At 38.2% G+C, this 16076-nt stretch overlaps 2 protein-coding genes and 1 long non-coding RNA gene across 3 annotated transcripts; 2 read left to right on the forward strand and 1 right to left on the reverse strand.

The window, feature by feature from the left end:
* Nucleotides 1-169: 169 nt before the first annotated feature.
* LOC110686407 (inactive protein kinase SELMODRAFT_444075-like) lies at nucleotides 170-7395 on the reverse strand. The gene is made up of 8 exons (XM_021863019.1): nucleotides 6796-7395; nucleotides 6570-6703; nucleotides 4150-4244; nucleotides 2007-3043; nucleotides 1738-1898; nucleotides 1255-1331; nucleotides 871-1174; nucleotides 170-748 (listed from the first exon to the last, which is right to left on the reverse strand). Exons 1-8 carry the CDS (start codon nucleotides 7001-7003, stop codon nucleotides 599-601), a joined length of 2166 nt encoding a protein of 721 aa, XP_021718711.1. The 5' UTR covers nucleotides 7004-7395; the 3' UTR covers nucleotides 170-598.
* A 2642-nt stretch (nucleotides 7396-10037) lies between these two features.
* On the forward strand, nucleotides 10038-13197 carry LOC110686331 (protein MAIN-LIKE 1-like). Its single transcript, XM_021862921.1, has 2 exons — nucleotides 10038-10145; nucleotides 11875-13197. Exons 1-2 carry the CDS (start codon nucleotides 10038-10040, stop codon nucleotides 13195-13197), a joined length of 1431 nt encoding a protein of 476 aa, XP_021718613.1.
* A 256-nt stretch (nucleotides 13198-13453) lies between these two features.
* Nucleotides 13454-13903, forward strand: LOC110686319. The gene is made up of 2 exons (XR_002504168.1): nucleotides 13454-13584; nucleotides 13666-13903. It is a non-coding gene; the product is annotated as an uncharacterized LOC110686319 (long non-coding RNA).
* The last annotated feature ends 2173 nt before the right edge of the window (nucleotides 13904-16076 follow it).

Consider the following 16076-nt stretch of genomic DNA (forward strand, 5'->3'; position numbering starts at 1 on the left):
TCGGAAAGAGTTATCTTTTCTGTTTAACAGCCTACCTACCCTGGAATCGGCTCAACCAGAGGTAGGGTCCAGCGGCCGAAAGAGCACCGCACGTTTTGTGGTGTCCCGGGCCGCCGGGGACATAATGGTGCAATTAAATGAAAAATATTATTTTAAAAAAAAAAAAAAAAAAAAAAACATTTAATGGAGTAAATACCAACAATGATTACAAAATCCAAGAGACCGAGTTCTCATCACGACAAATTCCTATATAATACAAGTACTGTAACTGAATCAAGCAGAAGAGTGAAAATTCCCAAAGAGTACAGAGAAAAAAGGACAAAAAAAAATTGACACTAGCTCAAATTACAAGAATTACAAGTATACTTCGTGTAAAATTAATGAGAGAGAGAGAGAGGAAAAAAAAAAGTGGGTGAAGGGGGAGACTGCAACAAAACCTGTGGTTCATCTTTCATCAAAGTAAATAGTAAAAATACTAAATATACATCTACTTCAGGTAATATTTATGTTGTTTTGAATCATGTAATATATGCACAGTAATGTAGTAAAACACTGCATTTTGTAGTATTGATCCCTGCTATTTAGTCCTACATTCTTGTTACTGTGAAAGCTTACGGGAGTGGCATTTCCGCATTTCGGAGTGTCTACGAGTATTTAACCCTTGCATATGTCCGCTTTGGCTACCGACTGAATTCAAGTCCAAACCTATAGGCATTGGAGTGTTGCTACCTTCGAGTATTCTGAGCACCTGCAGTTTTTTCGAGTAGGAAGAACAAAGAATAAATGTTAACATACAGATCAATTTTACTAAGAATAAGTTATAAACTTTAGCAATGCAATATTGGAGTAAAAAATAGGAAGTAGAAAGACCTTTGACATGGAGGGTCTGGACTCGGGGTCATTGCGAAGACACAAGGAGGCTGCACGACCCATTGTCTGTATCTCATGTGGGATGCATTGAAGTTCCTTAGGAGAAAACGTTGATTTCAAAATCTGATTCGATTCTAATGCAGCGAAAGGGTCAAATAGCTGAGCCAAAGAGGAAAACCCCTTTTCTTGGTGCAGCTCCTTAACCTTTTTTCCAGTAATTAACTCCACCAATACAACTCCGAATGCATATACATCAAGTTTTTCAGTGATACTACCGCCATTGAAATATTCTGGTGCCAAGTATCTGCATTATGTAAAATAGAATCACATTCAAGCTGCAGAATTTGTTCACTTCACAGTTATATGATAGGATATGTTCTTTACCCTGTAGCACCAATGACTTGCTGCTCGACGCCAATATCCCACTCACAATGCAACCTTGCCAGCCCAAAATCACCAACCTAGATAGATATGGAATGTGTAAACCCATATTAAATACAATATGAACAGACCTTACCCTAACAATCCTTGCAAGTAATATTAAGTAATAAAATTACAGTTGCGCTGAAGTTCTACAATCCTGTAAGATGTTGACAATAGGATCAGATGTTCTTTTTCAAACAGTCAATCAAATAAAAAAACTTTGATAACCCACTTAAAACATATATTACTATACTATCATACTATGGAGTAGAAGAATCTGATAAATGTATACTTGATGCAATTTGATCTAGCCTGTGGCTATATAAAATATGTACCAGTAGTCCATACCATGAATGATTCATGTAATTGCAATTATTTTGAGTATAGGGCTATCATTTAAGCAAAGTTGCCAATTTAAGGAAAAGGAAGTGTGGTGTAAATTACCAGAGGTTCATGATCATGAGTTAAGAGGATATTGCTTGGTCGTAGATCTCTGTGGATTATGCATCCTACTCTGCAATCCTCGTGGAGATATCTTAAACCCCTCGCAGCACCAATTGCTATCTTCAGGCGTGATTGCAGATCCAGAGGGGATGATTTGTTCCCTATAAATCATATGAAGTGTACAAATAAGAGATTGAATCTACCACGTATGCATGGAAACTGCAGATACTACAGACAATGACCCTATCATGTATAAGGAAAGGCCTTACCATGTAAATGGAAATCCAAAGAATGATTACAGATATACTCATAAACCAATAATCTCTTCTTGCCCTCAACACAAAAGCCAATCAGCAACACAACATTCCTGTGTTGGGCACAACTCAATACCCGAACTTCCCTACAGAAGTCAGTGTCCCCTTGAGAATCCACAAATTTTAATTGTTTCACAGCAACAACCTGCCCATCCAATAAAACTCCTCTATACACAACACCAAATCCACCTTGAGCCAAAAGATTATCATCTGAAAATACGTTTGTTGCTACCTCCAGCTCCTCATAAGTAAAACGTCTTGGAGGTTTTCCAAATGTTGGTGTTTTATGCTGGCATATTGAACATAAAGGAGGTGGAGCAGAAGATGTTCTGGCCATAGAGAAAGAATCACGAGGAGTTGCATTACTGACACCGTCTTCTTTTTGACTGTTGTCAATCTTGAGCAGTCCATTTCTTGATTCACAATCTCGCTGAATATGCTTATTACCCATAAGCTCGGGAGCTGCAGAATTTGATTCAGAAGAGTATCTATAGCCTGAAGCTAGTGCAGCCCTTTCATTATGAGTGTGATTTTCAGAGACCCAAAATTCATTATGTCGGTTACTTTTTACAAATTCACTCGACTCTCTGTTAGGGTAAATTAACCTTTCCTTATCAGATACCATTACGTTAAGTGGAGAACAAGCAGGTGTTAGCCTTCCTTTATTCCGTCCCTCAAACAGAGGATTCTGCTCAAAAACATGGTAGGGAGAAGGTGGAATGTCAAAGGTTGACAATGAAGCCTCTCCAGTGGTTCTTGAGAAAGAACTACTTTGGTATTCAGGGCTGCTAATAGGAGTAGCATGCTTCATCCTAAAACTTTGCAGTCGGCCACTATCTAAGGCTGGGGAAGAGGCAGCGGAAAAGTAAGGGGTCTGAGGTTCATCTGAGTATCCCAAATTAAGTCTGAGGACTTTCGGTTGAGAACCTTTCATCACAACTATGCTGCAGCTGAGTTTCTCTATGCAATGTTTCTGCTCTTCCTTCAATTTCCTGCGTGATAAAGGATATGGAGGATGAACTAAATCAAATGTCTCACAAAAATATTAACCTAGCCTGAGACCACCATACAGTTCAAGAATTTAAGGAAGCAGCATATGCAGAAGTGAAAACAGTACTGCATTTAGCCAACTGGCTAGTATCACTACCAGCCATAAAGCATTAATAATACAAAAGATAAATATCATTTGCTAGGAGCTAGGACTGCAGCCAAAAATATTCAAAAGTGGTATTAATTCTTAACAATGCAGTGTAGCCACGTTAGATATATGCCTAATTTATGTATAATGTATGTCGTAGCGGAAGCATTTGATATTTAAACAAAACTTAGCAACAAAGTTCAACAATGATCCTGCTAAGAAATGTCTGCACTAAGAAATCATATACTGAATTTATGGTTGTGCAAAACTAATTAACTATTGAAGATAGTGTATATCGGTAATGAAAAGCTATAAGATGGCTGAAAGTTGGAAAATTGTTGAAATGTTTAGAATCGCATATTTGAATTGTTCACATATACAACAATTGAATAAGTTTATATATAAAGAACAATCTAATGTAGGGCACATTAGCATAAATGAATAGGCAGATGACACATTAACATGAACAATCTCAACATGACTGGAGCGTGTATGAAGCAACTCTATCCATAAGCTAACTTATATTTTGAATAGTTTTAGTGTTTATCTTCTCATTTTTAATCAGCTTAATTTGCCAATCTTAAAATTTTAATAGCTTCATAATAATGTAGCTGTCTAGCTGAAACACTTTGCCAAATAGCACCTTACTGTTACCCAGAAAAAAATTGCACCAAACTTTTTCAACAATCTTGGGTTAAGTTATCTATCAATAGTAAACTAACATTGTTAACATCTCAGAGAAACATCGAATGCATTGCATTACAATATCATCACTGTAATATTTCAAATTTCCCTCCTCCACTGCTTTCACACGAATACAAATGTATAGATAGTTAAGGTGCAGTTTAGCTGACCGAATTTGAGATTGTTGATAGATAGACGTGTAAATGATGGAAGTGAAACGGTAAACATTTAGCCAACAGATTAGAAACTAGAAATAATACTTTGGTGTAGAATTACTTGTCCAATATGACCCAGGTAGCTCCGTTTCTCTTAGCTTCAGCTGCTACTTCACCAGCAGGTAGGCCTAATACAACCTTAACTCTCACCTTCACCTGTTATAAATACTTAAATGTTAATTTGTTTCCAACTCAAGTACACACACATTATTCAGACATCAAAAATCAATGTTGACGACCTATGGTTAATAAAACACATAAATTTTATGACAAAATCACATTTCAATTGGTGTTATCAATGTTTGATCATGCTTAATATTCTTTATATTAACAACCTGTATACATCTTTTTCCTTGTTCTTTTCCCTTAAGAAACCATGAGAATGGGAATAAACATGGAAAATCAATTTCATATAAAACCTCAAAGTTCAAATTTTAATCTTGGGAATTGATATGACTTGCTATGATTGTGAGCAATAATGAAATGGTTAATTAACACAGAAAAGTTAATTCCTTGACTTTAGCTTGTTAAAAGACAATGTTAGTTAATTAAATTAAATCTTTCCACAACTTAATCTGATGCACGAAAACAAAGAAAGACTGAAAAAGAAAAAGCAAAGCAGGAGTAAAAATGAAAAAAGCATAAAAAATGGGGTCAACAGTTTTAAATTGGCGCTAAAACGCGGGTCAAATTTACGCATTAAAGGAAAAGGTAAGCTACTCCGTATTAAGATTCAAGTTCATACTTTCCTTGGTTAAAGGCATAAAGCTACATCTGTTGAAATAAATTTATTTTTTGGTCCACCTTAAAAATAAAGCAATATTTTGTGTAATGTACAATATTCGTTATGTAACAAAACAACAGAATATATATTACCTTTTTTTTATACAAACAAACATAAGTGTAGACGGAAATTCAAACTAACGTGTTATAATTATCTCAAACACTTTACCAACTAAACTATCATAGGTATTTGTCATGTGTATCATGATACACTAATCTAAATTTTCTTGTACAAATTTTTATATCGTAAGGCTTTCATATCTCGCTATATCGACGTAACCCTGGCCTGATCATACTCAATATTAATTTAATTACATAGAAAGAAAAATGTAGACTAAGAAAACTAAACATAAGTTATCTAACGTTGAGACTCATTTATCACTCCCATTCTCACAACTACCTCATTGCTCCATCTTCATTCCCAAAAGTCATTATCTTCATTTTCATACTCCATAATAACATGTAAAAAAATCACCAGACACTTGTCCTCTCAACTTTGCTCCACTTCTTATTTAAGACTGAGTCAACCAGGGGTATTTTAGACAGTTCCATACTATACGTAGTAAACTAGTACTCTAACAGTAGTTGGATCATCATTACAAAAAAATTATCAAGCTCTGACATTCAGAATATTCTCTATTTCCCTAACTGACGCTGGCCACATAATTTAGACTCGTATTATAGTCGGTGTTTTTTTTTTAATACATACTCCCTTTGTTCCCTTTTGTTTGCTTCATTCCGCAAATCTACTTTAATAAGAAATGCTAAGAGAAAAATAGTGGAGTAGTCCCAAGTCAATATTTATGAGTAATAACCATGGCCTGAAATGGAATGGGGCAATTATTAAGGGACATCTATTTATGACAAATGGAGCAAACAAAAAGGGACGGAAGGGAGAATTTGTCAAGGAGACGACATTCTACCCGCACAAGTTAATACGGTTCAGGTTAATTGATAGCATCCTTTTCTTACACCACCAAACAAATTACTATCTGTTATCAGTATTCCGTCCAATGATTTAGGCCCTGTTCTTTTGATTGTGCTAATTTGAATCAAGCTGAACTAGAAAAATTAGCTAAGTTGAATTGAACTAGAAAAATGAGTTATGTTGAAGTGAGTTGAAAACAAGTCCAAAACAATAGAACCTATTTGTTTTACTAATCCAACATCTAATTTTATCGAAGTCTACTTCTTTAACAGCTTATATATAACCCTTTAACGGTTGACACCTAGCCACCTACTATATCGGATACTTAAATCAAACATGTCCCCCTCAATTCATGTTCACAATGTACATTAAGTCAAATGACCAAATTAAGGCAAAAGACATCCAAATTTAAAACACACGTACAACTTTTCCTCAAACAAGCGTCCAACTAATTTCAATCTAAAGTTGCACATAGTAAAGTGCAAAAAGTAAAAGAGGATGTCCAGCTAATCATAAAAAGTTGGATGAACAGAAGAAAGACAAAAAGAAAACTTCAAAATTCTGACAAAGTTTAACTTCATTTTAAATTCAACATTCCCTGTATTACAGCGCTTAACAAGGTGTCTAATAAATTAATTAATCAAAATTTGTTGATCAAACACAATTTTGATTACTCCAATTGAATTCTTTTTTCTTCTTTTTTTTTTTTTTTTTTTTTTTGAAGAATTGAAAATAATTTTACTTATGACAAATTGAACAAATTACGTTACCTGAATTTGATTATTGAATTGAAGAGCCATCTGAGAGCAAGATTCAGAAATCTCTAGAATCCTTTCCGGCAAGTTTCCTCCTTCGAGGCCGGCACAATTCCCGGTAAGTCGAGGAAAATTCCATAATCTACGACCTATAAATGAAAAATAAGAATTTAACCACCAGTCCAATATAACACGAATATCGCACATACATAAGTAAGCGAACAAAGTATTTAGATTTTACCCGAGGTTCGGTCAGGGAAGACAGCGAGCAAAGAAATACAATCACCGGGACGAACAACATGAGTAAGAGCCCAAGCTAAGGGATCTTTCGAGACGTCGCGCTCGGCTTTGATAGCGACAACGACAGCGGCTGGGGCGGGCAATGGTGCGGATAAGTTGCCGATGTTAAGTCTTCTGCTACTACTGGATCCGACGTTTGAGGGAAGCATTGGGATCGTTTAAATGGTTTGTGTTTTTTTTTTTTTTTTTTTTTTTTTCGGGGGGGGGGGGGGGGGGGGGGATGTTGTGATTAAGAAGTGAGTATGGAATTTAGTGTTGAGGAGAGAGAAAATGATGGACAAAGGGGTGAGACAGAGAGAGAGGGGTGGTTGATTAGATGAGAGTTCAAGAGAGTTTCGTATTTCGTCGCATTTAAGGAGTGTTTGTGTGGTGGTTTAAAATGAAATTGCGGGAGGGGTAGATTTAAATTCTTGCTTTTTCTCGGATTTAAAGCTCTTAACTTTTCATTTTCACTTTTTTTTATTCAAAATAGTTTAGATGTTTTGATATGGAGTAACAAGTATGTTGATAAAGTTATGAAAAGAGAATGTTGTACCGTAGTACTGTCAAAACGGTTTGACAATTCGGTTTCGATTCGGTTTGAAATCGGTTCGGTTTAAAATCGGGGCGGTTTGAAATCGGTTCAAATGTCTTACGGGTCGGTTTCAGTTCGGTTTATCGTTCGATTCGGTTTCGGTTTATTCTTGAACGGTTTAAATTCGGTTCGGGTAGTAAACGGTTCGGTGCAGACGGGTTGCGGTTTGTTAATGGTTCGATGTAAACGGTTTTTATCCTGGTTTAAATTCGGTTCGGGTTGTAAACGGTCCGGTGCAGACGGGTTGCGGTTTGTTAACGATACGGTGTACACAATTTTTATCCCGGTTCAAACAGTTTCAGGATAGAAACGGTTCGGTTCTTTTTTGGTTCAGTTTTATTTTAGTTCGGTTTATAACTGGTTTGGTTCGTTAACGGGTTCGATTCTTCTACGATTTAACATTATTTGGATCGGTTTTATTTCAGGTTTACTGAATTACGGATCGGGTCTGTTTTTTATTTCAAAAAATCGGTTTTTTATCGAGTCGTTTGGATTCGAGCAATTATACAGTTTTGGTTTGAAATTTTATACTACTTTCTAACCTTTTGCTGATTAACAAGTTCTATATCAAGCCAAAACTTCATCACTTCATATTGAGGCATCATATTATATGCAAATTCTCATTAATTTAATAAATACATATCATGTTATGTTTCAAGTTTAGCCATACTGATCTTACTAGTTTATTACGAAGTAGATTATAAAAGTTTAGTGCATTAATGTATTATTGTTTTACTATCAGATTATTATCTGCTTCTTATTTGATCATTTAGTTAATAGTGTCATAATCAGGATTTGATGAGTTCATAAACAGTTCGGTTTATAAGCAGTTCGGTTTAGAAACGGTTCGGTTTATAAAAAGTTCAGTGCAAACGGTTTGAAGTTTGTTAACGGTTCTGTGTAAACGGTTTTTATGCCAGTTCAAATGGTTTCAGGTTAGAAACGGTTCGGTTCATTTTCGGTTCGGTTTCCTTTTAGTTCGTTTTAGATTTGGTTCGGTTCTTAAACTGTTTAAGGTTACTCGGATCGGTTCGGTTTCGGGTTTACTAAAATGCGGTTCAGGTCGGTTTTCGATTTCAAAAAGTCGGTTTTTAATCGATTCGGTTCTCATTCGGATCGATTTGAATCGGTTCGGTTCAGTTTTTTACAGTACTAGTTGTACGTTGTCATGAGTTATTGATCATCATTAGATTTATGGCTAAACCATTAAAACTCTTTGTCGACGCCGACAAATGATGGTGACTATATCAAACTTTTTATTTCAAACCTAAAACTTCTGCTCAAATCTTTTGGTATCCCATATTTCATATACCAAGAGATGTTAATTATCATTTTTTTTTCAAACCTCTTATGGAGAAATAATCCCCTTTCGAATTTTCGATACCTCGTAGTTCATTCACCAAGGGTTTCCAAAACATAAACTTCTTTTCTCCAAAACCATTATAGATTGAAGAAATATTATTTTTTCTTCCCATACGTTGCAAGCACACGCTAGCAAAATTCTTCATTTTAAATTTGCAATAATAGTTCACGTGTCACAACAACCATGAAAAACATCCATTAAGCAACTCTTTATTCTCTTTACATTGTCTTTTCATATTACATTTTTTAACAAAAATCTCTTCCTCACCGCACACCTTTATCTCAGAAAATAAAAAAATAAAAAATGAAAAAAATAAAAATTTATAATACTCAATGCTCTCCAAACCCTTAGTGCAACCCTTCTCACCGACACTTTACTTCCTACATGAACAAGATTTGCAATACTATATCCAAGATCGATCTCTCGTTTCGGACGTCCGTCTTGCGAGGGCGTGTAAAGGATAATGATGACTAAATCATCATTATAATTATTAGTTATTGTTTATAGTTTACGTAAACCCCTTTATATACTCCTTAACTTTTAGTCAAAGTATATCCTTTACAATTGGAAAAATTCATGGGAATAATCCCACCTTTGAGTCATTTGTTTTTAATAATCCCACCTTTGAGTTATTTTTTAATAATCCGACCTTTATCCCCCATTCTTTTTTATTGGTCCCATTTTACCTAAAACCGGTTGAGGAGGTAATTTTTTATTTTTTATTTTTTATTATTGTACACGTGTCACAATTTGATTTGTCCAAAATAAATAAATAAATAAGAAAAAGAATTAAAAGTCCCCAAAAAATATCAGACTCCTTAATCCCCTCCTCTTCGATTCATTTTTGGCTGCTCTAATTCATTCATCATCATTCAATCATCATCAACCATCATCTTCACCGTTCATCACCTTCAATCAGCTACATCATCAACAAGCATCAGCAAAATCTCTGCCTTTGGATTAATTGAAGGAATCGTGGCCGTCCAATTTCATTAATTCGTACAATTTCTCACACGAAAATGGAGCGGATGCTCATACCATTCGAAGCGACCGCTCTGAACTTCCTGCCTCAAAGTTGAAAACATTGAACAAATAGGAGTGTCCGCTTCGATATAGCTGAGCGCCCGCTCAAGAGTCCTTGATTCTTTGGCTGAATTGGGGTGTGGGCGTAATTGCCAATTGCGGGGCTGTTTGTGTGCCAAAATGGTGGTGCTTAACAGCGGTTTTGCTGCTGTGAATTGGAGAAATGGGAGGTGATGAGGGTGCGATTGGTGGTGGTGTGGTGCTACAGGGTGACGAGCAGGTGGAGCGGTGGCGAGCTGCTGGGCTGCTGTTGTTGATTCGAGTTTGGGTGGTGAGTGATGGTGGAGGTTGAGGGTAAGTTAGGGTGGTGCGTGAGTAAAGAGGGGGCTGGCCTGGGCTGGCTCCTTGCCTCCATGGTGGCTGGCTGATTTTTTTTTTTTTTTTGTATTTTTTTTTTGGCCAAAAACAGGCCGCCACGTGTCATGCAACCTGTTATAACAGGTTACATGACCGGTTGGGACCAATAAAAAAGAATGGGGGATAAAGGTCGGATTATTAAAAAATAACTCAAAGGTGGGATTATTAAAAACGAATGGCCTAGAGGTGGTATTATTCCCATGTATTTTTCCTTTACAATTAGCTAATGTACCTTGTCATATACCTAGTCATAGTTTGGTATGTTCAATACTCTAATTTTGTACTACTATATAAACTCTTATATACTCATTATTATAATCAAATTTTCCAACATTTTTCTTTCGGGTGTTGTTAAACGTCGTTCACAAATTACAAGGTGACGCTTGCATTTTTTATTGAATTTCCTAATTTGCCCCTCATATATAAATACTTGGAAAACCGAGTTACGAAACTCACAAGTCATTTCTCAACCCCGACACTCTCTCTCTCAAACTTTCTCTCTCTAAAAAAAAGGCAAGAATTTAAAAAAAAAATTCAGAAAAAAAAAATTCAGAGGAAAAAAAAAATCGGAAATTTATTTTCAAAAAAAACCAAAAATTTGAAAATCAAACGAAGAACGTACGAAAACCAATCAAAGCAAGAATCCGGGTATGGAGGACGGGAGAGGCATTAGGCTTACGTACGGTGGTCGTGGGGGCGGCATTTCCGGTGGCGAGCAGGTTGGTATTACGTTCTTTGCTGCTGTAATGTAAAAGGAAAAAAAAATTCTGAAAAACCCAGACTTCCGCCTGAAATTTCCGGAAGTTTGGGGAACTTCCGGAAATTTCAGGCTGATGTGGGACTTTCGCCTGAAATTTCCAGAAGTTCTCCAGACTTCCGGAAATTTCAGGTGGAAGTTCTGGGTTTTCCGTTTTTTTTTTTTTGTTTTTTTTCTTTTTTTTCCTTTTCTTTTGTTTGGTGAAGGTGTTTTTTTTTTTTTTTTTTTATGTTTTTTTTGTTGAATTTTTTTTTCTTTTTTTGGGTGAAGCTGTATTTTTTTTTCTGTTTTTTTTGTATTTTGTCTTTGTCTTTGTTTGTTTTTTGTTTTTTTATTTTTATTTTTTTTTTTCTTTTGTTTGGTGATGGTTTTTTTTTTTTTTTTTTGTAATTTGTTTGTGTTTGTTTATTCTTTTTTTTTTCTTTTGTTTGATGAAGCTATTTATATTTTGTTTTTTTTTTCCCCTTTTGTTTGGTGATGGTTATTTTTTTTTAATTTGTTTGTGTTTGTTTATTCTTTTTTTTTCTTTTGTTTGATGAAGCTATTTATATTTAGTTTAGTTTTTTTTTTTTATTTTTTTTATTTTGTTTTATGTATTGTTGTTATTATTATGTTTATTTACTTTATTTTTCATTTATTGTTATTGTTATGCATTGTTGTGATGTTTATTTTTTTTATTTGTTGTTATGTTTATTTATTTTTTGTTTTCATTTATTGTTATTGTTATGTAATGTTGTTATGTTTATGTAATTTGTTTTTTCATTTATTGTAATTGTTATGTATTGTTGCTATTATTTTGGAATTGGAATATTAACGATTCAAGGTTGATATCATAGTTGTGTGTGTAAGTGTTAATGAAATTATATTTTCTACTTATTTAATGCAGATTGAGGGTTCAGGCGCTCGACATGCAAGATCGAGACGTTTGAATGCATCAGTGAGGAGGGAGTTAGGTGGTGCAGGACCTTCGGAGGCACCGTTTCACCGTGAGCAGCAGTACGGGTCTGCTCGTACTTGGTCGGGGGAGCATCAGTCAGACATGAGCGCCCCCATGTACTCGTCGGGTAGAGTTCATGTATCTGACGAAGAGGACGACGATGAGCGAGCTAGTCATGCTAGTCGAGATTCAGAGTACGACCCTCAGGATTACCGTGCTGTGTATAGGGGTGACCATGGGAGATATGGTAGTAGTAGTGAACCAGGTGAAGGTTCTACCAGCTCGTTTGAGTCGTGGGTGGTTCGGGGGCCGATGCCAGGTGGGCCTGAGGATGATACTGTCATTCCTAGTTTTGGGGGTCACGTGGCTGCATATCTATGGGGTGGGCAGGAGAGAAATGTTCTGCGGTGTTTGAGCAGGACACAGTTGTGTACTGAGTTGGGTAACTGGCGCGCTCGTCTTTCGCAGGAGCACCTGAAACTGATTGATGGCAGTGGTCTATCTCACTTACCTGGGATCATGTTCCGGCGATTTGACTGGCCCCTGATTTCTGCTTTTGTTGAGAGATGGCAGCCAGACACGAACTCGTTTCACATGCCATTTGGGGAGATCACGATCATGCTGCATGACGTGTATCATATTCTAGGGCTCCGTGTCGACGGTTCCATGGTTTCCACTACTCCTAGCACGGACGTTTTACGTGACGCGTGCTCGATTACCTTGGATATGACTGCGGAAGAGCTGAATGAGAAGTGCGGTACTAAAACCGTGTGGCAGGGAAGTGGGGTGCTTACTGATAGGATCGTGGAGTCGACCTTGGAGGCGCAGAGGCCCTTCAGTTTCCATTACAGGGCGTACCTGTGGTTAGTTCTTGGCGGATGTTTGTTTTTGGACAAGAGTGGAAACCGTACTCATCCTTCCTTCCTCAACGAGCTGTTTGTTGAGGACGATCAGATTAGTGACTACTCCTGGGGTTCCGCTGTGCTAGCATACATGTACCGGCAGTTGGGTACAGCGTCACGAAAAGATGTTGATTCTATCGCCGGCTGTCTTACGCTTCTGCAGGCATGGATCTACGAGTACTTCCCGTGTTTTAGGCCTCAGCAGGGGACCTTGACCAGAGAGCTTACTGTTCCGCGTGCGTCCGCCTGGGATGTCGGATCGGGGTGCCCCAACAAGAGCATGGAGCGCCTCCTCGCTTTTCGTGCTAGGTTGGATCATCTGACTGACAATGAGGTGAACTGGCTACCGTACGGAGTTGATCCAGCATGACGCGTGCCTGCTACTCTTTTCATTGGCTGCATCCAGTATCGTAGCATCATTGAGCCATATATGCCTGATCGAGTGGTTCGACAGCTTGGATACGTTCAGGGCATTCCCCCAGCCATCATCAGGCCTGAGAAGGCAAGGAGGCCGACGAACTTGAAGATGTATCGAGTTGAATTTCCGTCAGAGATGACATCTATGATGTGGACTCGGTTTGTTCTCGGTCTGTCTTTCAGTGTGGTGTTAGGTGCCTTGAGCAGACTTGGTGGTGGTGGTCCTTCGGTCGGTCCTGGGTACATGCAGTGGCTATACCGATTTTCTCATCCTCGTGTTTCTCCAGTTGCGTCATCGCATGAGAGTCGCACACTGCCAGAGAGAACTAACACGGATTACGTAAGAACTTGTATTTTTATGATGTGTAATTATGATTAGAAAAACGTGTGATTTATTTAATATGTTGTTTTTTAATTGCAGTGGATGGGTCGGTCCATGGAGGTCATCAACAGGACACTGGAGGAGTATCCGAGCTTGTCGCAGGATACAAGAGTAATGGCTGAGGCGCTACGAGCTGACTGGAGGGCGATGATGGGGTTGTAAACTTGATGTTTTTTTGTATTTATTCGTCATGTACTTTAAGGACTGAACAACTGTTTTTGTTTTGTTGTTGAAACTTTGTTTTGTTAAGTTAATTTCTTTACGAATTACATTTCTACAACTAACCATCATACATGCGTGTTACATCAATAAGTTTATTGTCTAGTTAACGCATCCCACATGTTCCTTCTAGCTACATAACGGTGATCCCAACCTTCAACACTTGGTTTGTGGTTCTCGGTCCACCAACCTGCAATAGGGGGAAGTGGGGAATCTGGTGCAAGTTCAAGCAATATAAAATGTGACGCAGAAACTGTAGCGATGACAAACTCTCGTTGTGGTGCCGTGACTCCTCTTCGAGCCCGCAACGGCAAGATAGTGAGACATGGGTACAAGCACATTGGTACGGTGCCTACACCGAGAATAATAACCATTGCGTTGAACCAAGTAGCAATGGGAAATAAATCTTGAATTGCAACCATCCAATGACGAGCATCAACCGCCCCACCGTCCCATCGAATACGCTCCACATTTATCTGAAGCCTTCTAAGCCCGTAAATCCTCTCGTACAGGGATGGATAACCAAGGACCTCGTTAGCGATTGTTTCTCGAGCGTCATACCATCGGCCTTGATCACCAAAGAAGAACTCGGCAACACAACGAAAGCCGCAGTTACCATCGCCAATGACATTTTTCCACCCTGTGATGAAAGGCAACATCGGTCCGGGAATCAAGTGTCGATACCGGCTTTGGGTGATGTCTGATTCATCTTCTGCAAATATGTAGGGTTCAGTTATTAGTACAAGAACTCATGAAAAACGATTAAACCCACAATACCAAAATCATACCTCCTTGTCGTTGACCAGAGTGACTGTTTCGGCGATTCACATGTTCGAAATAAGACCGATCACGTCTTGTATCGTTGTTCCTCTGTCGACCACGCACCCTATGGTTGATATGAGGTTCTTGGAGGTTATCATGATCCGGATGTAGCTCTTCCTCAATGATGCGTGTCACATTTCGTAGAACAGCATTGTCACTACCAAGTACCTCGTCCATCAGATTTCGAAAATGTGTGGCGTCCTCGGTCGCGTCATTACCGAACGCTGTTCCGTCATTACCATTGCCGATAACCAAAGTCTTCCAGAACTGGTGAATTTGCCTACTATACAAGCTCGTCTCTCGAGCTAAAGACTCATGTATCTGACAAGCACATGGCAAACCATGGGTCACCCGCAATGCACATCCGCAACGCTCATACACCTGATAACTCAGATCCCTCATCCTTTTCGTCTCCTTGTCGAGAATTTTCAAACAATGCTGAGACACCTTGCCGTTAATACGTGACAATGACAATTGTCGGTACTTCTGACCAATCTTCGACCTAGATGCCTCCAAATCATTACGAATAGCGATGATCTGATTACCAATGTGACAATGAACTCGGGCCCATACGGTATCCAAAGAACCTGCACATTACCAAAAAAACGTTATTATTCACAACAAACATAAATACAACAAAATACATACATCAAATACAACAACCAAAAAACGAACCTGTCGAAGAATCAAACCACATCTTGACGGCCGAATGTTGGCTCTCAACTCTACATGTGCTTGTGTTGCCAAAATGAAGAACTTGGTTAGTCCAAAATGTCACAAACTTCGTTTTATGACAAAGCCAAGTCCTCTCAACATACTCTATCACCTTTGGATAACTTGCCCATTTCAGTTTCATCATCTCTACAGCAGCCTCATAATCCTCCTCGGTTGCAGCGTCCATCACACGTTTCCATCTCCCGTTTTTGAATGTCGCACCAACCTTTTTGTTTTTGAACATATCATTGACACGAGCCTCAACATCTTTGTTAATGTGCCATCGACAAAGTAAGTGCGAGGTCCCTGGAAACACTTCCCTCAATGCCGCAACTAGCCCCAGCTCACGATCAGTCAAGAAAACCGACGGTTCCTTATCAAACCCGATCAAGTCTCTCAATCTCTGCAAAACCCATCGATAGCTGGCCGTGCACTCGTTGCGCATGAAGACGTAACCGACGAGGAAATTTTGATTTGTCGGTGTCACACCAACTATCTCAAAGAACGGCATTCCGTATCGGTTGGTCTTGTATGTGGAATCCATACCGATCACATACGGGTACGTCCGTAGGATGTCTATCATGACTGGATGCGCCATGAAGGCGTGCTGTAAAACGCCATTATCATCAGAAAATACCCAATACACATACCGACTCTGTCTAGCCAAATGTAGAAACTGCTGAACAACTCCTCTC

Source organism: Chenopodium quinoa, unplaced genomic scaffold (assembly GCF_001683475.1).
Source record: "Chenopodium quinoa cultivar QQ74 unplaced genomic scaffold, ASM168347v1, whole genome shotgun sequence".
NCBI classification, from domain to species: domain Eukaryota; kingdom Viridiplantae; phylum Streptophyta; class Magnoliopsida; order Caryophyllales; family Amaranthaceae; genus Chenopodium; species Chenopodium quinoa.

What these genes read in the sequence shown, in the direction of transcription:
- LOC110686407 (XM_021863019.1), bottom strand. Translation starts at nt 7,003, where the DNA reads ATGCTTCCCTCAAACGTCGGATCCAGTAGTAGCAGAAGACTTAACATC. An exon ending in CTTCCCTGACCGAACCTCGG is followed by an intron (nt 6,704 to 6,795) that starts GTAAAATCTAAA and finishes TTTCATTTATAG; the next exon opens with GTCGTAGATTATGGAATTTT. An exon ending in ACCTGGGTCATATTGGACAA is followed by an intron (nt 3,044 to 4,149) that starts GTAATTCTACAC and finishes TTTATCACGCAG; the next exon opens with GAAATTGAAGGAAGAGCAGA.
- LOC110686331 (XM_021862921.1), top strand. Translation starts at nt 10,038, where the DNA reads ATGGGAGGTGATGAGGGTGCGATTGGTGGTGGTGTGGTGCTACAGGGT. An exon ending in TGTTGATTCGAGTTTGGGTG is followed by an intron (nt 10,146 to 11,874) that starts GTGAGTGATGGT and finishes TATTTAATGCAG; the next exon opens with ATTGAGGGTTCAGGCGCTCG.